Source organism: Trichoderma evansii (genome assembly GCF_050947405.1).
Source record: "Trichoderma evansii strain SZMC 28006 chromosome Unknown GGI43scaffold_35, whole genome shotgun sequence".
Taxonomy (NCBI): Eukaryota; Fungi; Ascomycota; class Sordariomycetes; order Hypocreales; family Hypocreaceae; genus Trichoderma; species Trichoderma evansii.
Window position 1 is genome coordinate 117,565 of NW_028145171.1, and position 14,625 is coordinate 132,189.

Here is a 14,625-nt window from a genome sequence, read left to right on the forward strand (position 1 = left end):
GGTCTCCCTTAACGTACATCCAGATATCCGAAGAATGATCGATGATGAACTATTGAGCTTCAATCCTCTTAATATGTACCAGGTCTAAAAGGCTCAGCCCGAGCTATTCAATACAAGTATGCTTCCACACAGCTTATACTGGGAGAATCAAGATTTAAAATGCCGGTTGAAGTAGTGTATTTGTATAATTATGCCATATGAGAGTCCTGGCACAGCAAAATCTCAAATATACAACATGATTTGTATCACCGTCTCAGACTGCTACCAGGTAATCTAGTCGCTTTGGCCAAGCCATGCATCATCAGCTTTGCTTGTTCTGTGAGAGCGTTTTACTAACATAAGTCACAGTATACCTTCGTGCACTGATTATGTATAAACTTTGTGGAACTTTACCAACCTTAAAAGCTGGTATGATAAACAGTGATAGTGGGAGTAATATACTACAATCTTGACGAAACCACCTAGCCTTATAATTTACTCCCGACCGCAGTTCTGGGTCCAAGTTCATGATCTATAGATCGTGCGGACAATGATCCTTGTTCCAAGGCCCCATCTATTGCAGCTCGCCATCCATGTGCCCAGTCGGCAGACGCAAAGAAAACGTTTTCGTGACGGCTCTGGAGCTCGTCCTGATATTTGGACATATAGCCAGGCTGCCACCAAGCTGGTCCGCCTTGGGAGTATGGGTCTGTGCTCCAATTGTGGAAGATCTGTTATCGCAACCAGCCGAGTTAGCCATTGATAAAGGCGTGGATTGTGTTATTAAGCTCCAAACATACCAGTCTCTTAATATCCATAGGATGTAGCTTGTTGAAAGATTCCACAACTAATTCTGGATTATTCTCCGGTACGAATGTCTCGCGTTCATCAGCGCCAAAAGCAACCAGGTGTACATTGCCATTAGGAAGCCTGCCATCGCCGTATCCATACATCAAAAGGCCCGGAAACCGCATGCCGTTCCATCGTTCAAGTTCTGGATTAGCCACATCTGCGTGGATTTTGGTCATTTGATTCACGTGCCCGAGGTTGATTGCCTCTTGTCGCTTTTTGGACAACGGGGGGAAGAACTGTATGTCTTTTAGCACGTTCAGAGGAATTGTGCTCACCACCCTTCGAGCCCGGAAAGCCTGATCCGAAAGTGCTTTAATAGTGACTAAGTCGTCCTTTGTCTTGTCCTGAAGGATGGACTTCACGGGTGTTGAAAAGCTGTAATCGACTCCCCGAGCTTTCGCATCTTCGAACATCCTCTTAGCGAGTTCCGTCTGTCCAGAACGGAGCTTATATCTCAGCCATACATCAGTAAAGTTGTCTGAGCTATGCATCAATAAAGCGTGGGATCTAATCATGTCCCAAAGGCTAGAATTCTTCATGTTGCCCCCCGAAATATGTAATAGAAGAGATACGAGGAGGCCTTGTTCCTCAGTAGTGAGTAGATGCTGAATCTGTTCAAAACGGTCCTGGCATGACAGCTGATCCCATTTCTCCACTGTCTTTCGATCCACGATGATATTATCTAATTGGGCATGGGGGAGTGGACAAAGCGTGCGACCGTACTGTCCGTCAACATTAACAAACGTATCCCAGGCCTTAGCTTGCATAGCGCCAGCTTCTTCGTGGCTCAATTTCCGAGGTTTCGTACCTAAGAAAATAATTGTGTTTAGTATCATCCTGGCGATGGAACACAGTTGGGTAATCATCCATACCCGGAACATTCATCGTATAATAGCCCTTGTGCATATCTGGACTTCCCGTGGTAATGAGGTCACGATCTATACCATACCTCACCATTTCGCGGAAAAGATAGCCCATATGGTGCGTGACCCATGTGCCGCCCATCTCATAGAGGAAGCCTGCTTATTATTCAGCGAATATTATTTTATTATCTGTGGCAAATTCACCATCCTTGTTGACTGTGTAAGTTCGACCTCCGATGCGGTCACGAGCCTCCAGCAGCAAAACACTTCGACCTACGTACAGAACAAGAAAATAAGGGTTAGCAACAGGTATAGCAATACTTACCATAGCACAGCGACAGACGTACCCGACAGCGCCAAATCTCGCGCCGCAGCGAGGCCGGCATAGCCTGCACCAATCACAACAGCATCGTACACTTTATCTCTTCCACTTAGTGACTGAGGAGGCCTGACAACAGCATCAGTTTCAAGGCCCGATACAACCCCCGTGGTTTGTTCCCAAGAGTAACCGTCTACAGTTCTCCCAGTCATGATGAGATCGGCTTGATAGTGTAAGACTAGTATGAACACTTCTCCTTAAGGCTAAGATGCAGGTCAAGCAGCTTGCCAAGGGATGTTTTGTGGGCGACCCAAGTGATTTTAGCACTCGTACGCCCCGTAGCCTACCAAGAGGGAGTCGTGCCACCTCTCTAGAGCTATTGGAGAATTCCGAATCTAGTAATTGGATAGTTTTACTTAATTTGGTAAAACACACATGACGACCCAGTGTTTGCATTTCCATCTAAGGGAAGAGGGGTACATAGTCCGCATTTTAAATAATAAATTATGTGGAGCATGAGAATTGGAGAGCACCCACCAGCCAGAGCATAGTCACCGATAAGATAAAATAGTCCCTTAATGACGTTGTTGGAGATGAAGGAAACACGAAATTCAAAAAGCATATTCACTTTACATTAGACGGCAAATTTTCATCACATCATGGGAGATTTCAAGGGACTTGATCTTTCTGGCAAAGTTGCGATTGTCACTGGCGCTTCGAGGTGAGACAAGACACGAGAAGAAAGGACAAGACAAAAGGCAATATTCTAATGCTGTGTGTGCAATCCTGGCGACAGAGGACTGGGAGCTGGAATTGCTACTTTGTTAGGTCGACGCGGTGCCAATGTCGTCGTGAACTACGTGTCACCCGGGAGCAAAGAACGGGCAGAAAAGGTCGCATCTGAGATCGAAGCAAACGGCACCAAGGCCATCGTGTGTCAGGCGGATATGAGCCAACTGGACCAAATCCCAAGAATCGTCGACGCTGCGTTGAAAATCAGCCCGAGCGGGAAGATTGATATTCTTATCCATAAGTATGTGAAGTATCCAGTTTGTGTACGATTGTCACGTATATACTAGGCGACAACTAACACATACCACTCCTTTACGAAGTGCTGCACAAGGAAGCGAAGCCAACCTGGTAGACACGACCGAAGAATTCTACACTCGCCATTTCGACGCCAATGTCAAGGGTCCTATCTTCTTGACCAAAGCAGTGGAACCTCACATCGCAAAAGGTGGTCGTATCGTCTTCATTTCGTCCGCTGGCGCCCGTCTTGGAGTCGCGGGGCAGACCGTGTACGCTGCAACAAAGGCTGCAAATGAGGCACTTGCGCGAGTGTGGGCGAAAGAGTTGGGTCAGTCTCACGGAATCACAGTCAACAGTGTGAACCCTGGACCGATAGCAACGGGTAAGTGTAGACAACACATGTCGTCTTCCAGACTGTGTTTTGAATCCGATTAAGCTAACAAGATGGGGCAGATCAATGGTTTCAGAGCGATGAACAGTTCCTCAAAGATATGCAGCCTCTGATAGACTCGACTCCCGCAGCAGCCCGAGTTGGAGAGGTGGACGACATTGCGCCTTTGGTAGCATTCCTTTGTAGCGACGATGCCAAATGGACCACAGGATCCACTTTGTCCGCGAACGGCGGCCTGTATAACTAGATTCTGTCTGCCTGCAATTAAGCTATCAAGTTGAATTCTCACCCGTGCTTATTGCTGTTTAATTACATGACATGTAAATATATTTCGGCCAATGGGCCAAATGTGTGCGACACATCTGCACAAGTGTGTTCTTAGCACGCCCGCGACGGCAGCGGGGTGCGTATAGACATACTCAGTCATCTTCGCAGGGGGGTTCATTGACTCAGTCTCTTGTTATTGCGATCAGCTACAAGTCTCCCGTGCATAGTACAAAAACAACATAGCGGTGCTCAGGCGTAGTGGAACCCATGTGCCTCCATCGGGCAAACCGTCATACCAGAAAATTCCTAGTCCCTAGAAATCTGCGGGCCCACCACAGGGTACAAGAGGCTATCTGCGATCCATATTTCACTCTGCAGTTACAGGACCTTGATTGGTGCCCGCAATGCGACACGTGTGGCGAAATCGGATGGTATCCGTTAGTTCCACTTCCAGTGACCAACTGTATAACAATTGGCCACTAAAGGTGGAACTACAGGGTACATTCGCAGTGTCGCGTTGACTATTGACACGAGAGTTCGGTCTTCAGAAACATGGCTCGACGTTATCATAGTTTGTTAAGGAGAGGTCATCATCTCAAAAAAGAGCGTCTCTTCAAGCATGTCTCAAGCAAAACCATATCGAGAGTTCAAGTTTGTCGAAAGCGGAAACCGTAAGCGACGGCGGCGAACAAGACCGAAACCTGATGCGAGGCCTACCTCTCAAGCAGACGCCGAATATCATGTCGATTGCAGCGACGCTCTCCAGAACTCCGCGACGCCTTGTATGACGTACCAACAGGGGCATGCAAAAACCGTAGACATCCCGTCTTTAATAGAACCGGGACCGGACGAAATTAATGTTTCGAGGATTTTATCACCACTGGATGACGCTGTCCTGAGCGGTATCTACCATGCTGTCGACGAGGCTTTCGGCGACGACCCGTTTAATCCATTCTTCGACGCAGGTATTAGCCCTGTCTCCTCTGGAGATCAGCTTGGCAACTTTCCGTTTTATTTTGGGCCCGATATTACGATATGCGATATAGATGAACCTTCTTTGGCACTGGATACGTCTACAGCACAGAATCGGGAGTCAGCAGATGAGCAGGGACCATCTAACGAGGTGAAAGAGACTGACTTCGATGCCAACGCATGCCAAGCAACTCAAAATATCGATACGTCCTGGATCAGTTCCAATATTGGTAGCAACAACCTCAGTAACACAATTACACATCTACTTACTAGATGTACGACAGTCCCATCCAGCCATTTCCTCATCATTGTATGAGTCTAACATGACATATCTATAGATAATCAAGAATTCTGCGTCATGCCCTTGACCAATGATTTTGAGGCTAATCCATTCCGATTCGATGCTGCGAGATGTCAAGGCTCTCAATTGCTTTGGCACTCCATTTTAGCCCTGTCATATCGACATCTGAACCGCGAGACCGGAGTTTACTCGGAAGAGGCCAAAACGCACAAAGAAACAGCACTTCAGATGTTGAAAGACGTGGAAAGTGCCACTGAGGATACTACTCTCGAACCCACCCTCCTAGATGCTGTGCTCATCCTCATGACTCTAGATGTGAGTTTCATCCTTCTGAGAGACTTTCTTCCACACTAACAGATGACGATGAGAACATAGTGCGCAACCTCAGCGCATGGACCGTGGGTGTGGTACCTTCAGCGCGCCCATAAGATGATACGTGCTGCAGAGGCTATTAATGATCAAAAATCTGCCCGAATGCAAGCTGGGGTTGAAATGCTTGTCTGGCGAGTTTTGTTCCCGATTATCGTCTTAAGTTGGCTTGCTAATTCCGTCGTATAGGTGGGACGTCACACTGGCCCTGACTACTCGTCAAGGCTGCGTTCTATCTGAGTCAACTATAGTTAACTTATTCAAGCCGATCCGCAGCGCGAAAGCAACATTCTACAGCGTATCTGGTTGCCCCGAGGCCTTGTTCAAACATATGGTTCGATTAGGTTCGTATGCGAGAGAGTTTGAACTTGCATCGACCATGGTTTGCGTCAGTTTTGACATGAACCCCGTTTTGGAAGTAGAATCGGCCATCAGAGAATGGAAAGATCAGACATATGGTGACATTTACGGATTGTGTTCATCCAAGGGACTACCAGAAGGATATAGCTGGGCAAACATGATGCACCACGAGGACATCCATCACTGCGCTGAAGCTTGGCGGTATGCCCTGCTATTGTACATTAACAGGGTCTTCAAATGGCAGCGGAACATGCCGCCGTCTCCATCCCTCTCCTTTTTGGCTCGGAAAGCCCTTAATCACGTAACGTCGTGTAGACGGGATTCAATGGTCCAGAAACAACTACTACTTCCAGTGTTCCTAGCTGGCTGCGAGACCACAGATGAACATCTACGCCAAGAAGCAAAACAGTACTGCATTTGGTGGAGCAACAAAACCCGTTACGACATGTTTTCCACCACAACTGAGCTGCTTGAGGAGGTCTGGGCCAACCATAGTGAAACTGCTTGGTGGGGCTCTCTCATTGACGAAAAGAGTCGTTCGGGCAGTAAGCTATCCAAGGGCCGCCAATATTTATTTGGTTGAGATCAACTGAAGGCAGCACCTTTGATGGCATACCAAGTTGACGGGGCGGAAAGCCCATGTAAGAGGCAGCCATTACTGCAGAGACAAGAAATGAGCTTTTGGTGCGGAGTATTCAACTGCATCGCTCTATAATAATGGCGCTTGGATGGAAAACGCGATGCTTGAAATTTAAGGCTATTATATCGTGCATTATCGTTTTTTAACCACTTCCCTATCTATCTGACTCTTTATGGGCCAACATAATCTCACCCTTGTTATCTCTGATCTATTTCCACGTGACACAAATACCAGACTTTTACATTTTCTCTATACTTGCTTTACCGACGAGCGTCCTATAGTTGCCCGCATAATGAGTGGAAAGGTTTGGGCGGCACGCAAGAAGCCTCGGAACGCTAAGCGTTGTGCGGTACCCCCTTTACAAGCGTTGATTTCGTTGGATGTTGATAACTTGATTGCGTCGTTTGCATACCCTCTCATTTCCTCTTCGTAAGTTCTGACACTTTCAATAATAGAGAGCCTTCCGGCAGCAGCGTCGATAAGACAACGCACGAGGTTATCTGCGTCGCGGAGCGCAGTGTTGGCTCCCATGCCACCCATCGGCGTCATGTTATGAATTGAATCACCAAGGAGTGTCACGTTGCTTGATTCCCATGATGTGAGAGTGGGCATCGAACGCAAGGATAGGCATCTAGTTGTAGATGTATCGCTTTCCGTCACCAACTCCCGCAACTCTGGCGCCCATCCTTTTATGGAATCGAGAACATACTTATGTAATTCAAGCCCATTTATCGGACCTGAACCTTGTGGTATGTCGCCTGACGGCGTAACGTAGGCCCAGACGATATAGTGCTCCAGTGCGGAAGATTCGTCTCCGTTGGCATCTCTTGAGCGCCACGCCGAGATAAACATCCATCCTCTCCCAGATGGTACAATGTTATTAAGCGCTCCGTTGGTCATTTCATGTGGGAGATTTCTGATTCTCTTGTCGTCAAGAATGTATCGCCCAGCGATTGCAGATACTCCAAGGTCCAGGCGTTCTAAATTTGGCAGGAATTGACGGCGGACCACCGAATTGGGACCATCGGCACCAACCAAGAGATCACCATCTTCGTAGGTGCCATCTGCAAAATGAGCGCGTATTCGGCCATTGTTGAGTTGATTATACCGAGTAAAAACTCGTCCCCATTGGATGACGGCGGTGGTTCCGTTGTCGAGCCCATCTATCAACACATCGCGAAGGTCCATCCTTCCCACACCACTTCGTTCAACTTCTTGTGCTGACTTTCCACTTAACTCAACGTCGTTTTTCTCTGCCAAGACTCGAAGTTGCGTGTCACGAAAAAATAATTGCGTCCCGGCGGACGTCAAGAGCGACTGGAGTCGCGTCCAGTTGGAAAGCGGCAAACAGTAACGTAAAGCTCGCCGGCCATTTTGATCGATGTGAAGGCCATATCCAGCCATATTCTCAGACTTTTCAACCTTGAAATGGTTAAGTAAAACTCAATTATGCTGTTTGGTTGAAGAGTTCTGACCTGTTGCTCGAAAACCCGTACTTCTATTCCAGCTTTACGCAGTCCGTGTGCAAGGCTCAACCCACCAATACCCCCACCAATGATTAAAACACGCATATTTGAGATGGAGCGGCTATGCACGACGACCTGAATGTGAAGATCGGTACTTGGTGGATGAAGATTTGTTAACAAAGTTTGGAATTTCTTTGTTTGTTTGTCGATGAAGCTGAAGGGTATTCTTTAATGATTTCCACTTGCATCTTTGCACAATTCTTAGATTTTATATACCAGCGTTTCTAAGTATGTCAATTGGTACTTGTGGGCGATAAATGTCGGTGGGAGCGCAGTAACGACTCGGATGTTAATAAGCTCCGAGATTTATGAGCGTCGTCTCAGCTTCGTGCCACTGGTACCATGCACTTCAAAGCCAATAAACTGCAGACCACCAACATGTCTTGGATAGGTATAGGTAGCCGAAAGGGATGCTTTAGCCAGGCTGGCGTTTGCTAACGTCCGCCTTGAGCCTTGTCCCACGCCTTACGGGAAGTCTGCGCCAGCAAATTACGCACGCCTGGACCGTAACATCAACCCTTTAGCTTGTGGTCGCCAATACGCATCAGGTAACGATGGTTGAAGATTTTCAAATAGAAAATCAATCTTGAAGCTAAAATATGTAAATTTCCTTGTTAAAGCATTGCATACTTCTGCCACAATGCTCCAATATCAAATCCCACCAAAAGCTGGTCAAAATGCCCTTCTCTGAGGTATTGAAAACTCACAACTAGTCCATTGCTTCACACACAACCTATGACTTTATCCCAACCTTTTTCTGTCGCTCACCAGGATTTACTGAATATTAAACTAGTAAATACTAACTTGTATTTATTCGAAGATTTGGTTTGAGAAAGATGCACGTTTGTCTAGCTTAGGTTACGAGATGTCAGACATGACGAGATTCGTCACGATGCTTCATTCAGTATTATTCTCTTCTACATTTCTACCGCAGTTATTATATTAAATTGTGACATTCTGTCTGAAAGTGGTAATCCTGGCTCTATTACTCAGCTTCTGTGAATTTGCACCCACCTCATAACATGAACCTTTGGTGCGGATGGCATGAAACCTGTCACAAGAGGATGCACACATTTGTCACAAATCAAACTTCGCCAATTATTTATTATATTTGACCAAAGTATGTGTGAATTATGCAGGTTCGAGACATGTTTGGTAAACACACAGTGCAACTATCCATCGTTTATCGTTGTGCTTCAACGCAGACCTGAAACCCTAGAAGACTTCGAACATGCTGCATGGCCAAAAGAGAAATGGAAACCTCCAAGCCATGCACTCAATGGGTATTCTGCCATTAAAGAGACTGACCTCATAGCCAAAGACCGAACAGTCAAATATTCGCAGCCCATAAAACACTGCTCCACAGAGCCATGATAGTATAAGGAGCAGTCATCGAGAAAGCTTGTGCAGATTTGGAATCTTTTGCTTGGATCAAAGGGACGTTTTGACCTCTCGGACGGCTCGTCATCCTTTCATGAAGTTTCTCAACCTACATACTGCCGAGGTGTTGCTCCAACTTTAGCACAATTTAGAAATGGCCGAGTGTGCGCTTACATCATAACAGCTCAATAAAATGGCCCAAGTACTATATCTGTAGCAATCATTCGGGTATCAGCCCCTCCTTCGCAATATCAAGTGTGAACGTACAGAGCCAGGTACAAATATCTTGACCTAGAACATTATATAGGTTGCCTGTGAAACATCGGGCCATGAAGGTGGTGCGCGGTCGACATTTAATAACAGCTCTCCGCCCGGATAGCCTTAATGAAATAAACAATTTCCTCCGCTTGGGGCCGCTTTAGTCTTCCTGTTAGAATAGCTGAGCTACCCCTGGCTAACTAAAAGCCTCTGTCATCGGAACTGAGAAGATTTCACTAGTGCTAGCATTAGAGTAGAGGCTGATTTGGATGTCAGACTTCGAGCTTCTTCCCTATTTTAACAAATCTTCGTTCATATAAACAGCTATTACTTCTCAGCTGCCATATACGTCGTGTTAAAAACAGCTTTTGGTCCTTTGGTCGTTCAGGTTGGGGGAGAATTCAGTATTCTCGAAGCACGGCACGCGATCCTCGTCGTATTAAGACCGGATACATTGTCGCCAACGTGATCTGATTTTAGCAACTTGCTCGTGTTATTTTTTTGTCACTTAAAATTATTTAAAGTTCTCAAAATTGAATGATCCCAAATTCCCAGTTGGTACAAAGGTCGACATTGAGAACATCTACGGTTGTCACATGTCGATGCCGTTATTATTCTCCTGATTCTCTAACACGCTCTTGTTAGCCCTCGGCAGAATGTGTTCCCCTAAGTTCCACCTGAGGTCTGGGACCTTCTGTTAGCAGTGAACATCATTGCTCTGGCATGCTTCATCTAGATTCAAGAGGGGTTAGATAGGCTTGCGATGGGTTATCCAAGTGGAGCCATGCCAGTCAAATAATCTGCGCAACACAGAACAAAATAGCTGTGGGAATAGGAACTTCCAATTTTTCGAGACTGCTTCCATCTTTTGATAGAAGTTACTGGTGATTTTGAGTGCTTGTAAGGATTAGCCAGAAATGTCGAGCTTTACTGGGATGACGACGGCACGCATCATCCGCATGAAAATAATTACAGAAACTTCTGTTAAGGAATTGTCGTCATAGCTGAGAATACACTTCAAAGATTCTGAAGCGTATTTCTCGCAGGTATCACGAACGTGGCCAGGTCCATGCCCAGGGTCGTTTTGAATAGTGTAGGGAGGGAAAAACCCAGTAGCCTTATGTAAATGGTGTAACGAAAGTTCATGAAGCATCAAGAGGATCATGTCATAGTAAATTTTCATGCAAGCTACTCCGTGTCAATTTTCGTCATGCGGGACAATCATCACATTGACTATTCAATAGTCTGTTCAGAATGGACTGCTTCCACCAAACGACCTGCTCGATGTATTGCTCCACAATGAGCTTAGTGCGAACATCCGAAATGTCTACAGAGGGACCATCTTCAAAGCCCACGACAGCTAAGTTTTCCTCTGTGATTCTTTGAAGAAGTTGTTCTCTCAGTTATTACTGCAGGAAGGTCTTGAACCTGGTACTGCAGTTCACAGACTTTGTATCATTGCGTAACCCTTTCCTTCTCACCGCAGGAGCTTCAGCGATACAATCAAGCGAGAATTTGGTACATCGCACGCACTGTAACGATGAATCGCTTGACAAACACTTGATATTCTTTTACGGTACGGTCGTCTTTGCTTAGCATGGGCGGATTTCGTGAGTAATGCAGAAGGGTTCCACTCGCCTGGCAAGATCGATTAAATTTCGATACTTCACTGGTGCTGGCCAGTGCTGCGCCCATTGGAGACCTTTCGGCGCGGTCCATTGATGGGCCAGTCGAAATCATCAATGGCATATGAAAACACAGGGATGTGAACGTTCAAATGAATAAGGTCTTTAATCATAAGCCGCATGAAACTTGTGCGGAGCTTAACAACTTCCGCAACGGATGGTGCGGGTTGTAGGAACTCTCAGCGCCGCACTTCACTCAGCCACAAGGTGACGAACCTTGACTTACCAGAAGCTTACGTATATTCCATTTAGAGCAGCCCGGAATTGCCCGCGAATTAGAACATGCTGCGTCGCTCAAAGTGGCAGGTGAGACATTACGGTCGGCAGCTCGGCACATTGATAACTCCACCCGCCAGCCGCCAGGGTATCCAAATGACGCTCAACAGCACTCCAGTCGTACGAAGAAAATGGCGATGAGATGATACTCATTCCGATGTCTTAGCTATTTCTCTTATATCTAACTAACCTGGATCAGAAGGCTGTCGTAGCCGCTTCCAACAAAGGACTCATCGCCGCAAGTATAGAAGTTGACATCACAAAAGCAATGGCACTTGATGTTTGCCACTTATATATACAAATCTTCCAACAGGTAAACAAATCTAGTCGCATCGATTAAATAGAGGTTTTCATCTTTTATACACTCTTGACGAAGATGCTCAATCACAGCGTCCAGTGAGATTGAGTATAGTTTCAAGATTAGCGCCTCCTTGAGGAAACAGTGATGGCGAATGAAAGCCCCCCACAAGTTTTATCTTGGATATAGGGAGCGCCGTTGCCGTCCATACACGGAACTGCTCGCAGCAAAATCGCGGTGTCGTGCTCGTATATAAATATCCCAAAGGTATTCTGCAGTATTTCATGCAATTTATAGAGATCGATATTCTTAAAATCTGTTGGCCGGACTGTGTCATGCTTGATTTCTGTGTTGTAAGCAAAATGGCCGCCTCAACCTGGCTTGTCAATACTTAACTGGTCAATACCAAACGGTATCCACGGGTAGGCCGTTGGCACCTTTGCCATTCCCTTACGATTACGCAGCTGGCGAAAACATTGAGAATGCAGCGCTATTCGCCTCGACATCTCGGCTAGCACCCATACCACAGTCAAGATTGTCAACATAGTGGATCACCAGCCCACTGGTCGGTCGCCAACATTATCCATTCCGTAGTAAAAGCTAGGCATGGGAACCTCCTGTTCCAACATGAAGCCGAATCCGTTGTCCTCTGGCCACATTCTGACATCAAAATCACCAAAGACTATATTATCAGGTAAAGCATCCTGAGTTCCGACAACCACGTCCGGGGGTGTGGGCATATAGCCTCCCAGAGTCGGGACAATGCTCGGTCGAAGTGTTCGAGTATTCATGGATGGTGTCAGAATGCTCTCTGCAAGGTGTATATTTCCCACGGAGTCTCTAATCTGGAGTACCACCGCTACTGGGGCGTAGAGCCCATGTGCACTTGCGTCTTCTAGGATCTTGGAAACGCTGCGCGCATAGTATGCCCACTTGAGAGTTTCATTGTCGATAATCTGGCTGATTTTATCGTTTGGATCAGTCACGCGTTTCTGCAGCATAGCCAAAGCTTTGAAGGCATATGGGACGCGTAAAATTGTAAGAAGTGGTAGCGATCGGATATTCTCTGGGTCTATGTTCAACATAACATCGAGGATGGACTGACAGTCATTGATAAATGACAAAAGTATGCGGGTATAGGTGGGACTGAGTGGAGCGCGGGAGCCGGGCAGAGGAGCGTCAGATTTTGTTGCCAATGATGGCAGACTGAGGCTCTGGACATTGTGATCGAAGCAAATGACAAAATCGTGGAGTTTGCTTTTGCACAAGGTAAGATCAATCTCGAGGGAAGCTACTACGGTGAGCTTGTGTGTCTCAACGTTAAAGACAAATGCATACCGGTCAACAGCGTTGGGTCTAGCACTGCCTCCCACTCTCGCAAGCGCTGTTTGAACAGAGCGGACTTCTCCTTGATATTGATATGCTCCACTGTTGCAGGGTCGGAGCTCATCTCAGCCTCTCTTTTCATAGCCTCTATATCCTCAGCTATACTTTGTAGCTGAACCCACGCCACGAGTCTCTGATCATTTGTCTCAATGGCATATTGTTTGAAGATAGTCAACGCCACGCGAGTGGAAGGGCTAAACGATATAATCCTTTGTCGTCGAAAGCTAACGGCAATTCTACGAACGGATTAGACGAGGCGGTCAAAGAAGCCTTGAGTTCACCAACCTTGAACATGTCAAATAGACGCCAAACATTGCTCGATACCTTTCTAGCATGCTGTCTGAGGCGTCGTGGGAAAGCTCGGCAATATCTTGGTTCTGCGCCTGCCATGATATCCTGCCACCAAATCCGAGATCCATAGCCATTGTACATGCGGCATGAGACCACTGCGAGATATTTAGATGATCCAAGTCGGTGGGAGGATAACCCCATACTGCGGTTATTAGAAGTGCTTGAAGCAAGTCAAGGCTTTTGTGGCCCTGGACGAGCACTACATGAGCCAGAGTTTTTGTACTTTGCGTATGCATGTCTTTGAATAGCCGTGGTTCCAGCACGCTGCATGCTGCTGTAATCATTGCGCTTGTCGAATACGGCCGATATTCCTCTAGCGACTCGAGAGACAAGTTGGCCACTGAGCGAACCACCGGGTACTGCGGAAGCAGCGTATTGAAGAAACAGCGAAGAAGTCTCGTCTTGGTGGCCGATGTCAGCTTCAACGGTTCGGGATCACTTTCTGATGAGTCATGACGCTTGCCATGTCGGACGCTGGCTAATCGCCGCGATGGACGCCTGGTCGAGTTGATGGTAGGCAAGACATTTGCGTCCGGGGCTACGGGCCCAGTATTCTCAGTCACCTCAGAGTCCAATGTGCTTCCAAACCGATGGAAACCACTTGAAGAATGAGAATCGTCAGGAGAATCCCTGACGGAGTCATCATAGGTGTTGTTCTTGTCGAGATTGTTCAGCGCCGCTGTGAGCGATACAATCTTCTCCTCCAGCTCCGCGATGCGCGAGCCGGTATGGATGCGCTTCCGGGTCTTTGAGATTGCCTTCCATACACAATCAACTTCTTGTGCTTGACAGCGCCGACACTTCCCGTTCTCTTTGAGCATGTCGGTATAGCATCGCGTCTTCCTCCTACGGCAAGCCTGACAGGCATGTTTGCCAATGCTACGAGAGGCCTTGGACTCGGTCATTGCAGCCGGGCCTATTATCCGAGCAATTTTTTTAGTAATGCAGCACAAACGAAATGGCTATTGACAGTCTTAGTGTACGAGTAGTGAAGCGAAGGATAGGCGACGCGCCTTTGGGATTCCTTTGTCTGAAAAGAGAGGGCGCCGCTAAGCCTGCTACGTAAGGCTTAACGTCAATCTTACCCCCGCGTCAATACCACCACAATACCCAGGGAGGTGCG

The 14,625-nt window shown here is 46.9% G+C and overlaps 5 protein-coding genes across 5 annotated transcripts; 2 read left to right on the forward strand and 3 right to left on the reverse strand.

Moving 5' to 3' along the window:
• Positions 1–467: 467 nt before the first annotated feature.
• Positions 468–2,444, reverse strand: GGI43DRAFT_431827 (NAD(P)/FAD-dependent oxidoreductase; the record flags this gene model as incomplete). The annotated part of the gene is made up of 5 exons (XM_083209466.1): positions 2,042–2,444; positions 1,899–1,967; positions 1,704–1,850; positions 780–1,639; positions 468–710 (listed from the first exon to the last, which is right to left on the reverse strand). Exons 1-5 carry the CDS (start codon positions 2,223–2,225, stop codon positions 468–470), a joined length of 1,503 nt encoding a protein of 500 aa, XP_083055485.1. The 5' UTR covers positions 2,226–2,444.
• A 98-nt stretch (positions 2,445–2,542) lies between these two features.
• GGI43DRAFT_276135 (SDR family NAD(P)-dependent oxidoreductase) lies at positions 2,543–3,965 on the forward strand. Its single transcript, XM_083201156.1, has 4 exons — positions 2,543–2,734; positions 2,810–3,046; positions 3,126–3,424; positions 3,496–3,965. Exons 1-4 carry the CDS (start codon positions 2,673–2,675, stop codon positions 3,678–3,680), a joined length of 783 nt encoding a protein of 260 aa, XP_083055486.1. The 5' UTR covers positions 2,543–2,672; the 3' UTR covers positions 3,681–3,965.
• A 519-nt stretch (positions 3,966–4,484) lies between these two features.
• On the forward strand, positions 4,485–6,285 carry GGI43DRAFT_426364 (transcription factor domain-containing protein; the record flags this gene model as incomplete). Its single annotated transcript, XM_083208633.1, has 4 exons — positions 4,485–4,947; positions 5,011–5,288; positions 5,349–5,476; positions 5,532–6,285. 4 exons carry the CDS (start codon positions 4,485–4,487, stop codon positions 6,283–6,285), a joined length of 1,623 nt encoding a protein of 540 aa, XP_083055487.1.
• A 306-nt stretch (positions 6,286–6,591) lies between these two features.
• GGI43DRAFT_426365 (FAD-dependent oxidoreductase) lies at positions 6,592–7,913 on the reverse strand (the record flags this gene model as incomplete). Its single annotated transcript, XM_083208634.1, has 2 exons — positions 6,592–7,764; positions 7,818–7,913. 2 exons carry the CDS (start codon positions 7,911–7,913, stop codon positions 6,592–6,594), a joined length of 1,269 nt encoding a protein of 422 aa, XP_083055488.1.
• Positions 7,914–11,603: 3,690 nt separating this feature from the next.
• Positions 11,604–14,516, reverse strand: GGI43DRAFT_418359 (Zn(II)2Cys6 transcription factor). Its single transcript, XM_083207538.1, has 3 exons — positions 13,437–14,516; positions 13,104–13,387; positions 11,604–13,056 (listed from the first exon to the last, which is right to left on the reverse strand). The coding sequence occupies exons 1-3, from the start codon at positions 14,405–14,407 to the stop codon at positions 12,317–12,319; spliced, it is 1,995 nt and encodes a 664-aa protein (XP_083055489.1). The 5' UTR covers positions 14,408–14,516; the 3' UTR covers positions 11,604–12,316.
• Positions 14,517–14,625: the final 109 nt, after the last annotated feature.

Bases quoted from the DNA above. Each gene is read 5' to 3' on its own strand.
- GGI43DRAFT_276135 (XM_083201156.1), top strand. From the start codon at position 2,673: ATGGGAGATTTCAAGGGACTTGATCTTTCTGGCAAAGTTGCGATTGTC. The intron at 3,047-3,125 runs GTATGTGAAGTA...TCCTTTACGAAG, and splicing joins ATTGATATTCTTATCCATAA to TGCTGCACAAGGAAGCGAAG. The intron at 3,425-3,495 runs GTAAGTGTAGAC...AAGATGGGGCAG, and splicing joins CCCTGGACCGATAGCAACGG to ATCAATGGTTTCAGAGCGAT.
- GGI43DRAFT_418359 (XM_083207538.1), bottom strand. From the start codon at position 14,407: ATGACCGAGTCCAAGGCCTCTCGTAGCATTGGCAAACATGCCTGTCAG. The intron at 13,388-13,436 runs GTTGGTGAACTC...ATCCGTTCGTAG, and splicing joins GTCTATTTGACATGTTCAAG to AATTGCCGTTAGCTTTCGAC. The intron at 13,057-13,103 runs GTATGCATTTGT...TCACCGTAGTAG, and splicing joins AGACCCAACGCTGTTGACCG to CTTCCCTCGAGATTGATCTT.